The 18,233-nt window shown below is 47.1% G+C and overlaps 1 protein-coding gene across 12 annotated transcripts in view; it reads right to left on the bottom strand.

The window, feature by feature from the left end:
* caska (calcium/calmodulin-dependent serine protein kinase a) overlaps positions 1–17,401 on the bottom strand; it is a 92,027-nt gene extending 74,626 nt beyond the window's left edge. For all 12 annotated transcript variants that reach the window (XM_083682269.1, XM_083682274.1, XM_083682277.1 and 9 more), the window contains exon 1: positions 16,686–17,401. In XM_083682269.1, coding sequence (XP_083538395.1) covers positions 16,686–16,744 — 59 coding nt within the window. In that variant the 5' untranslated portion in view covers positions 16,745–17,401. The remainder of the gene's footprint in view (positions 1–16,685) is intronic.
* Between the last annotated feature and the right edge of the window lie 832 nt (positions 17,402–18,233).

The raw sequence follows: 18,233 nt of genomic DNA, 5'->3' as shown, positions 1-18,233 counted from the left end.
ACAGATGGAGAAAGAGTGAGAAAGAAAGAGGGGGGAAGATGCATCTTCTTTTGTGTTCATGACCTTCTGTTCCATCCATTCAGTCATTCAGAGAAAGAGAGAGAGAGAGAGAGAGAGAGAGGTGAACCAGAAAGACATCCTCACTGCATCGACTACTCTTATTGGTTTCCCAGTGAAACTACTGGTTTCTGCTGGGACTGATTTCCTGAGGAAACCTTCATGCATCCTTAAACCAGCGTTTTTTAATATGTGTTTTAGGGCATTTCTGCTTTTTATTGGGATAGAGATAGTAGAGATTGACAGGAAGGATGGGTGAGAGAGGAGGGATGACATGCAGGATATGTTGATGGCCGGAATCGAACCAGGGACCCTGTGATGACATGGCATGCGCCTTAGTGTGCCACGCCACTGAGTGCCCCCTTAAACCAGTGTTTTTGTAGGTCCATTAATCCACTAATGGGGCTGGTAGTGGTGGTAGTGGGGTGTGTGTGGGAGGAGTCAATATGCCACATATTGTGAACCATCTACGACAAACACTTTTTTGTCAGAGTGACCGAATGAACGGAACAGAAGATCATCACTTGAGAGCAAAAGAGAAGAGAGGGAGGGAGGGAGAGAAAAGACAAGTAGAGATAAAAGAACAGACAAGAGCGATAGTGACTTGCCTGTCTCCCCGGAGAGGGAGAGGGAGGCTGAGCTCCTTGACCCTTTATTAACACCATCAATTATGAGAGAGGAGTTGCAGAAACGGAGTAGTAGTTATGGAGGTCTTGTTTGGCTGGTTCTCTGTCTCTATAGGGTCAGAGGTGTGCTTATTTATCTCAATCCCTCATGGTTGACTGGAGCCAGTACTAAAGCTAAGATTAGCCCACATACCCACTGTAGAAGTCACACACTGACAGATGCCTGGATCAAGTCTGTAGAAGGGTACACAAAGACACGCGCCCACACACACCCCCACACACACCAAGCAACACTAACACGCGGCTGACACTGATCAAGAGAGGTGCTGCCGCTATTTGTCAGCATGTCAGTCAACTTTAATGTTGAGGATGACTCAAATAGAGTCAAGGGCCCGCATTGTGCATTTGGTCTATACGTGTACTGAACAACAATGTGAGTGTATGGATGTGTACACATCCGTGTGTGTGTGTGTGTGTGTGTGTGTGTGTGTGTGTAAGGAGAATGTACAGTGTGATCATCAGTCTAGATCAGGTGGATAACTGACAGGTAGCTGAGCTAGTGAGAGCAGAGGGGCGGGGCTGAGTCTCTCTCTCTCTGTCTCTCCCTCTCTCACTCACACACACTTCTATTTTTTGCCTTTTCTAATACACTTCTACTCATGGTGCCAGACATGGGGATTTCAATTAATGCACTTAAATCACTGCATATTACACAATCTCAATTTCACATTACCGATCCAGCTTTTACAAATGAGAGCCAACCAATTACCTGCTATTAGAAGATTTAGTACATTCATTTCTTCCATCTTGTTCAGTTGAATGGCCCTCCAGTTTGGCAGCACACTACTCATCCAAAAGAGGCAATAAAACTGAATGTGCTGGGTTTGTGTCCTGAGAAGATTGGAGGCTAGTCCACCACATTAGCCTCCTCCTCCCTGCCTTCTACCCTATGACGAGCTAACCTGCATACACCAGTGGAGGCTGGAGGAGGTCGAAATTGGAGGACGGGCCATTCCTCATGTATTACAATGAGACCGTCCTCCGATATCTACCTCCACTGGCCTCCCCTAGCGTACAGTCACACAGGTTCTGCGACATCAGACGCAAAATACCTGACAGGCCTGAGATGGAACCGAGACGCTACTGTATTCAACACAACCTGCTCCATCCACATCGTGAGCAGCAGAACTAATCTACCCGTGTTAACAACCAGATAAAATGGCTTATGCTTCTCAAGCTCTATGTCTCTAGTGTAGCAGTAAAAAAAAATAATTCACAAAATAATTAATAATAATCCTGATGGAACGCAATCGTGCTGATGTAGGAGGAGGAAGAGCATTAGCGCAAACCTCATTAGCATAGGAGGGGCGGACTCTGATAGACAGGTGTCACGTCTCCTGTGGTTGCTGGCTGCTCACACACTCTTAACACTTCCTGACAGCAATTTTGATGGGGTTTGACAGCCAGTCAGGTGCTGGCAGCGTGTGAATGTGTGATGCACGTGCCCCCCTCCCCCCGCCGCCCCCGCCCAGACATCAATGTGACAACAACTGCAAAGAGAAGGACTGAGGCTCGCCGGACCAATCAATCAATCAATCAATCAATCAATCAAAAGGCCACTTCTGTCCTCTCCACATCCTCACCTCATCACTGGGCAATTGATACAGGAGATGAGTCTCGGAGGTGGAAATATCCTACATACTCAGAAACACTTCTAAAGGCTCTCTCTCTCTCAATAAATGAGAAAAACAACAATATCGTGGAGCAACTAGGTTGAGAGAAACTCCAAGTAATGGTGATTAGGAGGCACTAGGACCCAGCTGCCTCTGGCCCTCACAGGTGCAGCTGCCTCCCTAATTGGCTCTAATTACGTTTTAATTGCACACAGACTCTAGAGAGAGAGAGAGAGAAAAAACAGAGAAGCTGATGCCAGCAGTCCTTCTCTTCTGATTACTGGATGACCCAGCTGGCCTCACACTGAATGACCCTGGCCTGGAGAGAGAGAGAGAGTGTGTGTGCGCGCGTGTGTGTGTGTGTGTGTGTGTGTGTAAGACGAGGTCAGTCAGCGCAGCCTCACAGTGCTGTGAGGTCAGAGAGGAGAGGGCATTACTAAAGAGAGCCTAGGTCAAATGATAGTCTTTCAGTAGACCCTAACCAGATCCTGACCATCAACATCAGCTTCTAGGGGCAACTTCATTCAACTAGAATGTGGGGTTAAGGTTACACTGGTTTACATTGACAGCTCTTGTATTGTGTTCAGTTAAATGTGTGTCTGCGTGTGTGTGAGACATGGGCCAAGTTTAGCATTGCTAATGAAATGGTAGAGCAGCGGCACGCCCCTCTCTCTCTCTCTGACACACACAAATACACACACACAAGTTTCATCAACTGAGACACAATAGTCATTAGCTGATTCCCACAACCAGAACCAGGACAAAATGTTACTTTTAATCCATTATTGAGGGTCTCCTCTCCTCTCTCTCGACAAAAGTGCTGCCACAGCGACACAAACACAGACACACACAGACACGCTCTTCACACCTTCTCCGCCTCCCATTCCCCTACGTCAGCAAATGCACACATATGACAGTGATATTAATGAAACGCTGCAACTTTGCCCCGTCAACCATTTGGAATCCTATGTGTGTGTGTGTAGAGTCGAGTTCTGAAGTGTGTGTGCTGTTTGTTTTCTAAATAGAGCAACGGGGGTGTTGTAAATGAGAATGTGTTAACCCACACTCGACCCCTCTGTCAACTCCACATCCACTCCAGCCCAATGTTTAACTGTGTTTCAGAGCCAGACGCTGAGAATAGGCTTCCTGCAGCTACTGTAGCACTGAGCCTACAGTAGGCATGTGTGACTGAGAATGACATTGACTGAACCGTGGAAAGGACAGAGGAGCCAGAAAGTGACACTTTGGGTTCAAAGTCTGTGTGTGTGTGTGTGTGTGTGTGTGTGTGTGTGTGTGTCCATTCAGAGACGGAGCACAGAGCTTGGGGTGGTCTGACACTTTGGCAGAGCTGGGCAGAGAGCACACAGTGCTTTCATAAAGGGCATGCGAAAACTGCTGAGTGGAGCTGTTATCAGAGAGAGAGGCGAGTGTGTGTGCGCTATTATCGGTGTGTTAACGTTGCTGCATGCATAAAACACTTATCCAAGCACATTTCAACACTCATCTCTGCCAAAAGCCCAGATTTTATCACCACCCACCCACCAAAAAAGCTGTTCCCAGTAGAGGACTACTGCATTACACTGGAAACTGGGAGGCAGCGTAACATCATCATACTCATTACATCAACCAGTAGCCAGGCTACACACACACACACACACACACACACACACACACACACACACACACACACACACACACACACACACGACTGAACTCACTTAGTGTGTACTGCCAGAACACTGTCAGGTAAAGGCCTAAGCTGTTCTTCTACATGCTTGTCTGGCTGCTGTGGTGGATATGTTTCACAATCTCCTCTCTTAAGCAACCAGCTAAAACAGGGAGGCAGGAGGTCTGGCAATTTGACCAATCGAAAGAGAAGGATTTTAAAGTACACTACAGTACGTCAAAGAATGACTAGAGAGCAGAGCAGAGAAATGTCACTCAACAGCTGAGCTCCCTATAGATCAGGCTTAGGAGAAGAAAAAAGAAAAAAAATCGTTTCCACTTGCGCAAACTGTGACGACTACACAATATGCAGCCAGGGACACAGACAGCTGACTCGTAACAACACTACCCCCCCCCCTATATATAACTATCCAGGAACACTGGGTAACTGATGTGATAACAGCCCAGTCATCTATGACACATCACTGACTCCCCCCCTATCACTGCTGCTGCTGCTGCTCCTCCTCCTCCTCTCCTCCTCCTCACCTCCTCCTCTCCTCCTCACCTCCTCCTACTCCTCCTCCTCCTCCTCCTCCTTTGACTCATCTTCCCAGAGTGCACCTCCACCTGCGTCTCCTCTCCGGAGAGAACCTTCAGCTGTATCTCTCATCCACCAGGAACGAGGGAGGAAGGAAAGAAAGAAAGAAAGAAAGAGAGAGAGAGAGAGAGAGAGAGAGAGAGAGACGCTTCACTCATTGAGATCCTTTCTGGAAGTGTTGGTAAACTCTCCTCCCAGTCTCTCTCCGTCTCTCCTTCCTTCCTTCCACCCCTCCCTCCCTCCCTCCCTCCCCACCAGCCACAGCAGTAAACAGATAGGTCTATCCACCGATTGGCAGAGTGGAGGGTAAATATTTGATGGGGCCTGTGTGTGTGTGTGTGTGTGTGTGTGTGTGTGTCAATACAATAACACTAAGACCATAGCGCCTGCAGCGCATACACTCCTGCATGCCGTTGGCTGACTGTGCGTGCCACCCACCCACACAACCACACACACACACACACACACATCTGTGTCTGCGTAGGGAGAACATTAGGAACAGTAAGACTGGCTTCAATGACAAGGGGTCACCATGACATGGCTCGCTCTCACTCTCTCTCTCTCTCTCTCACACACGACCATATGCCCTCCGTCACCGGCAGCAGCCCCCCCCACTCACCTCTCCCCATCGTGTCACAGATGGAGGGAAGGGCAGAAATAGCAGAAGTGAGATTCCCCCCCCCCCCCCGCCCCCGCCCCGCCCCGCCCCAGCCCATAATGTTTAAGGCAGAACCAAGAGTCAATGACTGTATTGTACTGATTGTACTGACTGTAGCAGGTGGGTGGCAGAGAGTCACTGCTGTGACGTGGCACACAAGCCTGGCCATGTGTAGGAGTCACAGAGTCGGAGGGAAGAGAGCACAGTATTGTGTTCAGATATGGCAGGGCGTGTGTGCGTGTGTGTGTGTGTGCGTGTGTGTGTGTGTGTGTGCGGGAGAGACAGAGAGAGAGATTGTTTGTACTTCTATTCAAAATGTGACATTTCCCGTATTCATGTTGAGTGTTGGCGTTGACAGATTGACCAGTGAGAAGGAGACGGACACTCTGTGTGAAGTTGAAGCAGAGAGCGTGCTCCTCTTGAGGAAAGGTAACACTCTCTGCGTTCACTATCTGTGTCAGCAGAGCTGTCGGTGAGAGAGCCAGTGAGAGAGCGCCAAGGGCCCGTGCTGCGTCTTATAAGAGGCCGCTGCACACTGTGAGTGTTGACACGCGGGAAGGAGTGTGTGATAAGGTTTTCAGGAGAGTGAATGAAAGTGACTCCAGGGTTTCGGAGTGAGTAAAGCTAGCAGCCTGGTGGTAATGTCAGTCCTCCTGCAACACTGGGAAATGTAGTATATTCTATACATCTCTTGAATACCTCCTATATTGGATGCCATTGTTTATTCATCCAACATCCCCAAAACAGCCTTTATCTCTGGCTCAATCACCACTACGGTCTATCTAGTCAGTCTGTGGTTGTCCATTTTGCGTTTCAGTCATTGTGTTGCTGACTGATGAGGCATGGCCAGGCCTGAGGCTGCAGTGTGTGTGTGGCCAAAGCAAGCCAAGTTCACAGGCATAGATCTGCCTGCATGGTCATGACAGGGACAACGGACTGTAGCCAGCCACGCGTAATATGGGCTGCACACGCACACGCACACACACACACACACACACACACACACACACACGATATGGGTGTATGATTCAAGAGGCAGTCATGAGTGAATCAGCCAACAAAACCAAAATAAAACAGCTGTGAAACACACTGATTAGGGATACAGTGTGTATTCCTGTGTGTGTGTGTACCCACATGCACACACACATACACACACACACACACACGCATACAGTAAGACCGGCATTGCCTACATGGATGAACAGCCGACACACTTGGGGTTTTAGAACAACAGAGGTGAGGAAAGTAAGAGGAGAGGAGAGACCAGTGTAATTATGTTGACATGGAAACGCAAGAGTCTTGTTTGCGACCGCTCACCGATCAGACAATTTTGAACAAATAAAGGCCATATTGGAATAATGTTTACATTAAACATAATGCACTCATAAATAAGCGTGACATGCTTTCTGAGGCGCAGAAAGGCTGCACATGTCTGCAAAAGAACAAGAGAATGAGAGAGAGGAAAAGGAGAGGGGGGGAGGGGGAGAGAGAGAGAGAGAGGGAGTGAGAGAGAAAGAGAGAGTTGTTTCATAGTTGCAATTTTGCTGTCTCCGTGAGACCATGGTGGTTTGTGTTGTGACATTGTGGCTTTTCACCCAGCTCACCACGGAGAGACACACGCACCACATCAAACCATGGTCGCTCCATGTGTCTCTCTCTGCCATAAGTCTCGGCTGTCACTGTGTGTCAAACAATGCCAACAGAGGCAAACACACAGTTACACACACAACCTAAGTATGGCTTAGGCCTTTCGCCCATTGCTTTGAGCTTTCTGCCCACCGAAACATCCATGCAAGTCTGCTCAACGCTGATCATGCTTTTCCTATTCCAATCCCATTCCCAGTGTTGGGAGTCTCCCAGGAAGACGCTCTACTTCCTGAGGCTCTATGATGGCATGGATAAAGAGAGAGAGAGAGAGAGAGACACAATGGAGATATAATTCCCAGTTTTCCTAGAGAATCCCATTTCTGATAAAAGGAGGAGAATGCCCAGAGGATCACACACAGACACACACCCCACACACCCCTAAACCAGTTTGTTCTGCCTTAATGTGAGAGCATACTTCAGTAACCGTTGTCTCTCAGGCCTTTTTCTCAATGAAGATGAAAAGAAACATGAGGGGGGGAACCGACAGAGAGAAATGCCCCTGACAAAAATAGCCTCCTAATACTATATGCTACGCTAGTGCTTGAGCCCCAGAGGACTTCTACAATAACGCTTCTAGAAACTTCAGAAAAGACGGTAAGTGGTAATATTGAGTGGCAAGACAGGGGCAACCACGAGTGTGGAAGCTGTCTGCCAAAAACAACTCAATCTGTCTAGGAGTCAGTCCAGCTCACAGATCACACACATGCACACACACACACCGACCAAACACACTAGGATCTATTCATTCACTGGAACCTAGAACTTATGGCAGATAGAAATATGACGGATGAAGCTGGAGGTAGGCTTTATTCGACTTGACAGATGCATGTCTGTTCTACACAGTACATTTCTATCTGAAAGCTCTGCATGATTGTAAATCCAAGTTCGGTCACACAGTCTCAAGTCTCCCACCGCATAGAGCCAAGCCCGGTCTCAGCTCTCTCTGTACAGATTCTCCTAGCAGTGTGAAATCCGACAGCAAACTGCAACACTTTCCCCCCCAAGACAGAGTGAAGCGCCACATTCCGGGTTGTTAAAAGTGTGTGTGTGTGTGTGTGTGTGTGTGTGTGTTTGTGTGTTTGTGTGTCTCTCTCTCTCTTTTAGTGGTCTGATTTACAAGGTAGTGCAGGGACAAGAAGATTACCGTGTGCAATATCCTCACACACATCCCTGTGCCACATTGTTCAGCTCTGCACACTGCTGCAGCCATGGAAACTGATTTATGGCCATCTGAAAGTTCTAGACATGTTAAGGGAGTTCCTCTGTGAATGTGTTGGGCTTGATTTAAATAGAAGGGGAGGTTTATATTCAGGAGGCAGGTAAAGGGTATCATGCCTGCATGCAGACGTGTGTGTGTGTGTGTGTGTGTATCCCTCTCCATCTTTGTCAATGTGTCAACTGGGAGTTAACATGCAACTAAGAGAACCCTAAATTAACTTTAGTAAGCTGAAACTCAACACCCATGCTCACACAGAGCTCAAGGGCAACACTAGGTAGGTCTAGGTCACAAGGTTTTTGGGTGAATACCATCCCCCACCTCCGCCTTGACACACAATACTCCCAGACAGCTGTGTTATCTGTCACGCTTTTGACACACACACACACACACATACACACACACACACACACACACACACACACCCACAGACCACACACACCCACGCCATTTCCCTAGCCTCTCTCACTCTAATCAATAATTCACATTGTCCAGGAAGCCAGCCTCGGTAGAATCCGATCAGTCCCATCAGCTCATGAGACACAGCCAGGCTAGACACTTCCTGCTACTGAATAGGCCATTACCACTATTCAGATAAACAATCATGTTTACACAAATACAGTAATGAGAAATTGACTGAACTAACCTAAATTTATTTCTCCAGTTTCACAGTCTACTACAGCTTTTCCAATCTGAATGTCACACACACACAGAGACACGGACACAGCCTGCAGTAATATGTGTCTATGGTTCAATAGGCAGTCATGAGTGAATCAGCCACAACAAACCAAGAAAAAAACCAGTTGTGTAACACACTGATTAGGGATACCGTGTGTGTGTGTGTGTGTGTGTGTGTGTGTGTGTTTCAGTCAGCGGATGAAACTGTGGCCGATGAAACCAGAGCATGATGTAAAGAGTAAACAGTGAAGAGGACCAGGAAAACAAAGCTATGTTAAACATAAACCTGACTCAGCTTCAGTCCCTGCTCTCATGTTTTATCCTCCCTTGGAAATAAAAGCAGGAGAAAGTCAATGGTCCTTCTCAAAACATGCATGCACACGCACACGCACGCACACACACATTCTCTCAAACACACACACACACACACACAGAGTGGCTGGAACAAGACACCCTCCAATTAACAGGCAATATGAAGTTTAATGGGGTAATTGCTTCTGACAGCCAGGAGCTTTTATGAGGCCAGTAAAGAGGTTATTGGCAGAGGTACAGGAGGACAGCCGGACAGGGAGCCCAAATGAAGACCCATGGAGCTCACAGCACAGTACAGGCTGACCTCACCCAGAGAACAGCCTCTGATTCTGGCAGCCAGCTTCAGTAGCGCCGGCCTCTGCTCTCTGATCTCACAGTCAGCACACACACACACACACCATCTCAACCAGTCGTCGAGAGAGTGTTTTCAATACGATTAAAGTCATAGCCAAACCGTACGGTTTTACCCACAACCGTTAATCAACCCACCAGACATACGTTGAGTCGCCCGTACCTCCTACCCACACACACAGCTGGGACCAGAGGAGCACTCAGTGAGTCTCCTATCCACATTAGGATGATGATGTACAGGAGCCAGCGGGAGAAGGATCCTTCTCTCTCCCTCTCTCTCTCTCTCTCTCTCTCTCTCTCACACACACACACACACAGAGTACCATTACGGGGGGGGAGAGAGAGAGAGGAAGGGGAGGTGTGGTGGGCTGAGATGAAGGATGAGTAGCTGCCTAGCTGCAGGAGCCCTATAGAGAAGCAGAGGAATGTAAAGTGATTTGAGACCCAGTGAAAAGACCTATATAAATACCATCCATTATTTCAATCCATTTTCTGTGGCTGCTGGTAATCCCATGGGGTTTATGATTGGGAGAATGAGATCTATGAGGCACGAGCTATTGTGTCTCACACACACCCTGGAGGCAGCTGCAAACCGGCAGCCCCTGCATAGGGAAACAGTGGCCACATACTGTAGAGCTAGCCTCAGGGCCAGATCCAATCAAATGTGCTGAAGTAATGTTGACGATGTAGTTTTGTTTAGCTACACAAACACAGACAGTGGATACACTGTCTGTAGTCGTCTAATTTTCCTAACTGGAGACTAGTGAAAGCAATCTCCTTGGCATTGTTACATCATCCAAAGATATCCTGCTATTTCATTTGACGACAGGAAAAAAAAAAAAGACATGTTTGCAATGCTACTGTCTAAATACAGTAAATGAAGGTTTGATTGAACGAAGCCCTTTATCTTAGCGCCGCCTTGAACGGTTAGGAAGTCTGGCTAATAAACAGCATTCTGCAATCCAACCACGTTATCTGGAGAGTGCAAACCCATTTATCACTACAGTGAACCAGGCTAATTCAACAGAGAGAGAGAGAGAGCTGTGGAGAGGCAGGGAGACAAATGAACTTAATGCATGGCCTCCCAGCATCTGCAGGCCATTATTAGTGTGGGAGAGGAGGAGGCCTCTCAGATGAGGCAGCACATACTGTGGTTTCATTCCTCCGTCACCACTAAACACATGCCTCTGTCTCTCATTGGGACCACATGTCACATATTAGTCCCCATTCCACTGGGTTGGCTTTTAGACACTGTTCTAACAGTTCACATTCACACTCGGAGCTTTCAGTGCGGTAAACAGGTTCAAATGGTCGCCATGCACACATGATTGATTGTACGCAGGAATCAACACAGCTCCACACCACACCAGCACTTGTGGATTCTCTGTGGGTGTTTTACACTCTGGAATCACAGCTCCAAGGGAATCCTGAAAAGCAACTGGTTTCATAGGACATAGTCCCCCACAAGGTCGTCTCTGGTGTGTGTGTGTGTGTGTGTGTCTGCGCGCGTTCAGCTCTGCACACGGCCGTAACCCAGGTTACTGTGTGTTTTGGCAGGGAGAGCGGAAATGACTTTAGATTCAAAAGGCCCACCAAAAGGAACGAAAGAAAGAGAAAATAAACAGAGAGTGGGAAGGAAGGAAGGAGGGAGGGAAAACTATTCCTAAAATACCATTGGCTGCATCAGCAGCTTGAGGGTTGGGATCCATGTTCCAGTCAGTCAGAAACACAAAAACCACTAAAGAGTCACTAAAAAGAAATGACAGTCATTTTGGTCTGCAAATGATGCCATTTTGTCTCGCAGACCCAGTGAACCAAGCTGTTTAGACGTGTACAGCATGGACAGGTCTGGAGGGCTGATGAGGCATCCCAGCATCACAACCAGGACATCAGAGAATTGTCAGCTGATGGAGCCCAGTGTGACAGCAATTGGTAGGATAGAGGCAAGAGATCCAACACAGGGGAGGACTGGTCCTCTGTGACACTGTGTGTGTCTGTGTGTGTGTGTGTGTGTGTCTTCCACCTTCACTGATCTTCTCTTTGACGAATGATGCACGTTAGACATTTCACTGAAAGAGCAGCTGTGTGTGTATTCAGACACACACTGGCAGCTGGGAGATAATGAATGAATAATGCATTAATGAAGGGATCACTTCGTTAGCCAACAGGACCTGCTGTGGCTGCCCTCTCTGGACCTGACTGGTAGGAACAGGAACTGACCCATAGGCTCAGTGTGTCTCTCTCTCTCCACACACACACACACACACACACACACGTCTTGCATTAGAGAGAGAGTGTGTTTGTGTGTGTGTGTGTGTGTGTGTGTGTTCCACCTGCGTCTCACACACAGAGAGGAGCACTGAGCTGGACTGTCTGCATGACCAGGCCTGCTAATGTATGCTATGCCTCGCTGCTCTAATCAGTGGGCATCTCCAGCTAGGGGCAGAGGATACGAGACACTCTCTTAACCATACATACCAGGGGAGCCTGGTGGAGGTAGAAACCAGAGGACGGGCTCATTGTAATGCATAGAATGGAATGAGAAATGGTATCAAACACGTGTTTGAGATCATTCCTCATTCCATTCCATGCATTACAATGAGCCCGTCCTCTGATTTCTACCTCCACTGATACATACATATGTATTCCTATTGTATCCTTGTCTCATTTCCTTCATGACTAATGAACTAGTAAGAATTAAATAAATGGAACATATAACAATTTGTTTTCACCTATTAGAGGTCAGGAGAGGATCCAGCCAGACACTTCAATCCCCTGCACCTCTGAGTTAGAGGATCCAGCCCTGTGATGTTATTGTAAGAGACTGCTGTCAGTCCCAATGGCCCACGATGACTGTGTTCCGGAGAGACTTCCTGAAATTCCAATTCCAAATTCCGATCATGCCGAGAGAAGCAATCAAACAGTGTGTGCCGTTATCTGTAATGAGGCACTTGGGTTAGTGACCTGGAAAGAGCTGCTGTCGCTGCGCTAACATTAGCCTAGCCTAGCGTCCGGTTCAGCCTGGCTGGATAGAAATGCACCCTGACAGCACTGGCTTCCTCTCATCCTCTCCTTCAACTGCACTGACCTGAAAACCCAGGACAGGTTACAGTACATGGAGGGTGCCTACCAGGTATGCTTTCGCCTGTCCAGCTGTTTCTGCATTAGTGCAGTAGACAGGTGGCTACACACCCTCAGAGCACTCAAAGACAGCTCAACATAACATTTTAGGATCATTGAATTGGGTTAGCAGCCTAGCTAATACCTGGCTAAAATCAACTAGCTAATAGCTACATTACAAATGTTTGCAATTATATGCACGCTACTGTAAGTAAAATTACCATAGTCAACTAGCAGAGTGTCTTAAAATGCTATTTTGTATTTCCAAGGGAAAGTGCATGATGGTGGTATGTTCTTGAGAGGCATCATTACTTCATGTTACTAACTGGTAAATGTTTTTTTTCTTCTTGTCACTGCACACATAGAGAGCAGTTGGGGTCCACTGCAGGGTATTTTCATGGACTTGACGAGATGGATAAATATTTCAGCAGCTCAGTGTGAGAACACTGTGCCATCGTCTATGTGTAATTGTGCGTGTCAAAACTACCCTTTCAGCAGATTCTCTTCATATCCCCTTGAAAGCAAGCCCAACAGTGAGGCTGAGCTAGCTACCTCACACACACACACACACACACACACACACACATGCACGCACACGCACACACGCATACAAACAAACGTGCACGCGTGCGCACACACACACACCTCATAAAACCTAAGGCCCTATTCAATCAAAACAAGTACATGGATGTCCCAACCTGTTCATATAGTAAGCTAAACATAGTCCAAATATGAATTCCCAAAGGAAAACAACTATTGTCCCTCTTGTTCTCTGTTCCAGCAAACATGTCAGCCCAGCCCAGTCAACGTCAGGCATTGAAAGGGTACTATAGTGAAGTCAAACACTTCCCAGTGTTGCCATTTCACCGATTCAATAACACTCATTGTTTTTGGCAGCAGGAGGGGAGCAGTCTTTTACCAGCTGACGTTACCAGCTGATGTTAAAGTGGCTTGGGCAGACAGTTATAGGCAAGGGCTTACAATATCAGTTGTGTGAGTCTAGCCCACTCATCAACAGCAATACCAGCCTCTTTGCTAACCACTAACATTAGCCATTCTCTACCTTTGCCTGGGGCTAGCTCTTCCCAAACACAAGGCTCCAGCACTGGCTGTCCATGTTAATGTAGGTCAGTATCTCACATAGCGCGCACACACACACGCACAATTAGCCAAACTCGCCAGTGGCACAGACGTAGTAGGAAATACTACATTTCTCCTGGGAAGGCGGAAAGGACAAGGAGAACACACGCTTGTGCACACACTGACACACAGTGATCTTCCCTCATTACCATCATTTCTCACCGAGACAGAGAACAATTATGTTTTCACTGAGGACCAGTCATTGCATTGCTCGTCCTCCCAGAGGGCCACAGGAAAAGGCTAGATTGTACCATTGGAAGCCCATGTTCAGCCCAGCATAGGCTAGGCCTTGGGGCCAGGCCTGACAGGCTTATGTATATGTATGGCAACTCTACTAACACACACACACGCTCCATTGTTAAATACACATTGAGTCTACAGCCAGGCCCGTAAGGGCATTGATCCATTCAGCAGTAGATATTAATGCATGTTAGATCTCCATTAAAAGTGCCTGTGCAGAGATAGAACAGGGATGGGTTGCACTGAAGCAGACAGGACTGGAGACTGCTGCGTGGGCTACTGATGACAATCAGTGTGTGTGTGTGTGTGTGTGTGTGTGTGTGTGTGTGTGTGTGTGTGTGTGTGTGTGTGTGCATGCGTGCCTGAGACTCATCATGACCTACTATTGACCTGGTCGAAATCAAATATGATTTGGGATACTCCAATACAGACAACTCCAATACAGAGAATTAATATTGGAGATGTATGTTCAGGATAAGCCACTGTCACACTGACCCAGACTGACATTCCCATGTAAACAGAGTCCATTATAATGAAATAACACTGAATCTCAGATGTGTAATTGGATCTGTAGATTGCTGTGATGAGACTCCATAGAGTAAATCTTCACCTTGGCACCATCTGCCTCTTTGTCGCTAAGTCGGAAGCTCCACATGCAACACACACAGACACAGACACAGACACAGACACACACCACTGCAAGGCAATGATTGTGGTCCCCACTGATGAAAACATATGGGAATAGACAGAAAGGTCCAACTCCCTCCTGCTCTCCATTCCGCCTTCCTCTCTCCTCTTCTCCATTCAAGCTCCTCTCACTCCTTCTACTGTATATCCCCCTCTTCCTCCTCCTCGCTCATCCCGCTATTAATTTTCCTCCTCTTTCTCCCCCTCCTTCATTTCCCAATCCCCTAGTCTTCCACTCCTGCAGTATTGGAATAGCCTCAGGCTGAATACAGCAGGGCAGCAGAGTGGATCAATTCGACAGCAACATGCCAGACAGACGGACACACACACACGCACACACACACACACACGCACGCACGCACACACGCACACGCACACACACACGCACACACACACACAAGCACACACACAAGCACACACACACACACACTGGCTGACAGACAGACAGGATTTGTGTCCGAGGTCAGTGTTCTAAAAACGAGAGCTTAGGCTTAAATCCTGTTCACACACAGTCACACAACGTCACACACACACGCCTAAATCCTCTTCTCACGCACGCACGCACGCACACACACATACATACACACACACACACGACACATGTAGGACAGTGCACTGCTTGCTCACAACGCTGCTTTTCCCCAACAGTTCACTACTAAGCTGACCTAGGCTATATATAGCACTGTATCGTCTACATCTAACCTTGCAGAAAAACCACAGGATTCAGGGCATTAGGCTTTTAAAGCGATGCCTTTCTACGACTGTGTTTTTGTTTTGCTGGGTTTCCCCCTTTTAATCCCCTCTCTCCCAGGATCAAATCAGAATCACTACTTCAATGCAGCCTTAAATAGAGAACAGAGCAGGTTGAGAGAAGGTACAGTAAAAGTGTCTCTCTTGTGTATGATTTCACTAGTTTCAGGCCTGCCCAAACACATACAGTACATGCCCAGTCAAGACTCAACACTCTCTGTCACCCAACCAGCACTGTGTCCCATGCCTGTCAAGCGTGCTTGTTTGTCCCTGCCGATCCTATGATTAATGTGTTTGTTTCAGGGAGAGGCTCATACAGTACACCAGAGGTTCCCATGCTGTTGCATTGTGGCCTTTAGAATGGTCTTGCTTATCCATAAACAACAGCAATAATGTACGAAGCAAAAAGTTCAAAGTGATCTTCTGTTCCGTTTTCACTGAATTCTCTATTGTGCATTCTGGTTCCATTCTCTGGTGTCTGGTGTAGACCGACAAAACACTTGTTTTGCTCGAGTGGAATGAATGAACAATATAGTGAGGCCAGGATTGAATGGACTGACTGGGGTCTAAATGGACAGTCTTGGACCCTGCTGAATCACTACTCATTCTCTATCATTCTGATGTCATCATCACTGCCATTCTACACAGGAGGGTACAGAATACACACCTGCAGCACAGCAATGCAAACACCTTTAACCTGTCAGAAGGAAACAGTTCACTCAGAGAAAACTGTATGATCATTTGTCTCTGATACATTTCACTGAGAGTGAGAAGACGCAGGTGTTATTGCAAGCAGGGAACGTCCACCACGAACAATGACCAGATGTTGAACATACATGACTCATGGACTGATTGTTCTTCAGTCTCTCTGCATCAAATCACCGAGAATAAGTTAGGGCAATGGGCACAAAGGCATGCGTAAGAAGAATATACACTGTTGTGTGTGTGTGTGTGTGTGTGTGTGTGTGTGTATATATATATATATATACACAGTGTATATTCTTCTTTACAATTACGCATGCCTTTGTGCCCATTGCCCTAATTTATATATATTCCATACGAGACACTGGATTAAATTGTGTGTAACTCATTTGGCCATATATTACAGCTGTCATGTCCAATGCGTTGTGCGTGTGTATATGTGCGTGTGTATATGTGTGTGTGTGTGTGTAAAGTAACACACTATAAACTCACTCCTACCTTGCATTTTATGATGCAGATAGATTACATGTAACCGCAACGTAATGAAAGGCAATGTGATACTTACTTTCCAATAACCTCGCAGAGCTCGTACACATCTTCAAAGAGAATGTCGTCGTCCGCCATAGTCCAACCCGGCTGGGGAAATTATCCCCAAATATACGTCCCAAATGGCCAAAGACCACAATCTGCTGACGACCAATATATATATATAGCTGGTTCTGCCAGTTGTAAGCTACGACTAATGCGAAATCACCATGAGTTGCAAAGAACCCTTTCCAAATTCCAATGGGCAGAAAATTGTTGTTTCACGTCGATTTCCCCCCAAACGCTGCGTCGCCCGGGGTGGTTCGGCTAGGGGGAGGCTTCAAGGCAACGTGAGTGTCTGAATAATCCTTTAGACTGTCTCCGGTTCGGCCCCACCTTGTCCGAGCTCCCCGGTTTCCTACTCCTCAAAGCGAACTGTGTGATTGTCAAACGTTATAAACAACTCAGCTCGCGTGCTGCCCCTGCTGCTTCTCTTAACCCCCGCTCCAACAACTAGGCTACAGCGGACTGTGTGCAGCGCGCTTATGTTGATAAGCAAAACGATATGTTTACTCTATGTATCAAGCCAGTTTATTGCAAAGAACACACATCACAGAACTGTTTATTTACATCCCCAGAAGCGAAAAAAGCTTAGTTTTGTCCTTCTTGAGAAACGCGCATGGGTGCCCGCATACTAAAGATTCACTGGTTAGTAAAACTATACTGAAAATGAATTCAGACTCGCTTGCTGTCCTGCCTTCCTCTTCCACTTTTCAGTCGTTGCTCCAATTTTCCACTCTTCTGCTGTTCAAGAGCTTCCAGAAAAACCAAGCTCCTCCTACCCAAGGTTATGAAACTGCGTCGTTTTCCTCCATTTTGGCTCCATAGGCGCGCCTGTTTTCCGGAATCCCTCCGTTGAAGCATATGGTGCTTGAGCCAAGATGACGAAAGGGAGCGCTATTGAGGTTTATCTCAAACCGCAGTTTCCTGATCCACTTTTAATGAACCGTAACTCACAAGGTGAACCAATCCGGAGTGTCAGCGACAGCCAAATACGCACATGTGGCGCTTTGAGGTACCGCTTATTAAAACCGTCAGAAGTCATGCCCGGCCATTGTTGCCTCTTGTATCAAATGGAGACAATAATGACCAAACGATTGAGGGAGAACACATTTTGAGGGTTTGAACCAGCAAACCTCGGGAAGTACGTCAAGCGCACTACCTCTCACCTGTACCTGCCATTTTAGAAGAGGTCTTACCTGAGTGTAAGACAATATGCCAGCTCAACCTATTTTGGAGCCCTAAGCAAAAAACGTCGGGCCCCACAATAGAGTTGTTGTTTTTTCCCACTTTTGTTTTCACTAGAGGTCGTGCATATAGTCTGCATATAGGGAGAGACGGTACTGGTAAGACATCAACTTAGTGCCCACAGCCTACCACTTGTAGGACTAAGGAGGCTATATCTTAAGGATCTTATATCTTAAGGAGACCTAGGGGGACCAGGCTTTCTCCACTGCAGCCCCCACTCTTTGGAACACTCTCCCAAACCACATCAAATAATCCAGCACATTCTCCTCCTTCAAACAAT

This window comes from Argentina silus (assembly GCF_951799395.1).
Source record: "Argentina silus genome assembly, chromosome: 12".
Classification (NCBI taxonomy): domain Eukaryota; kingdom Metazoa; phylum Chordata; class Actinopteri; order Argentiniformes; family Argentinidae; genus Argentina; species Argentina silus.
This window is presented reverse-complemented; position numbering and strand designations above follow the sequence as displayed.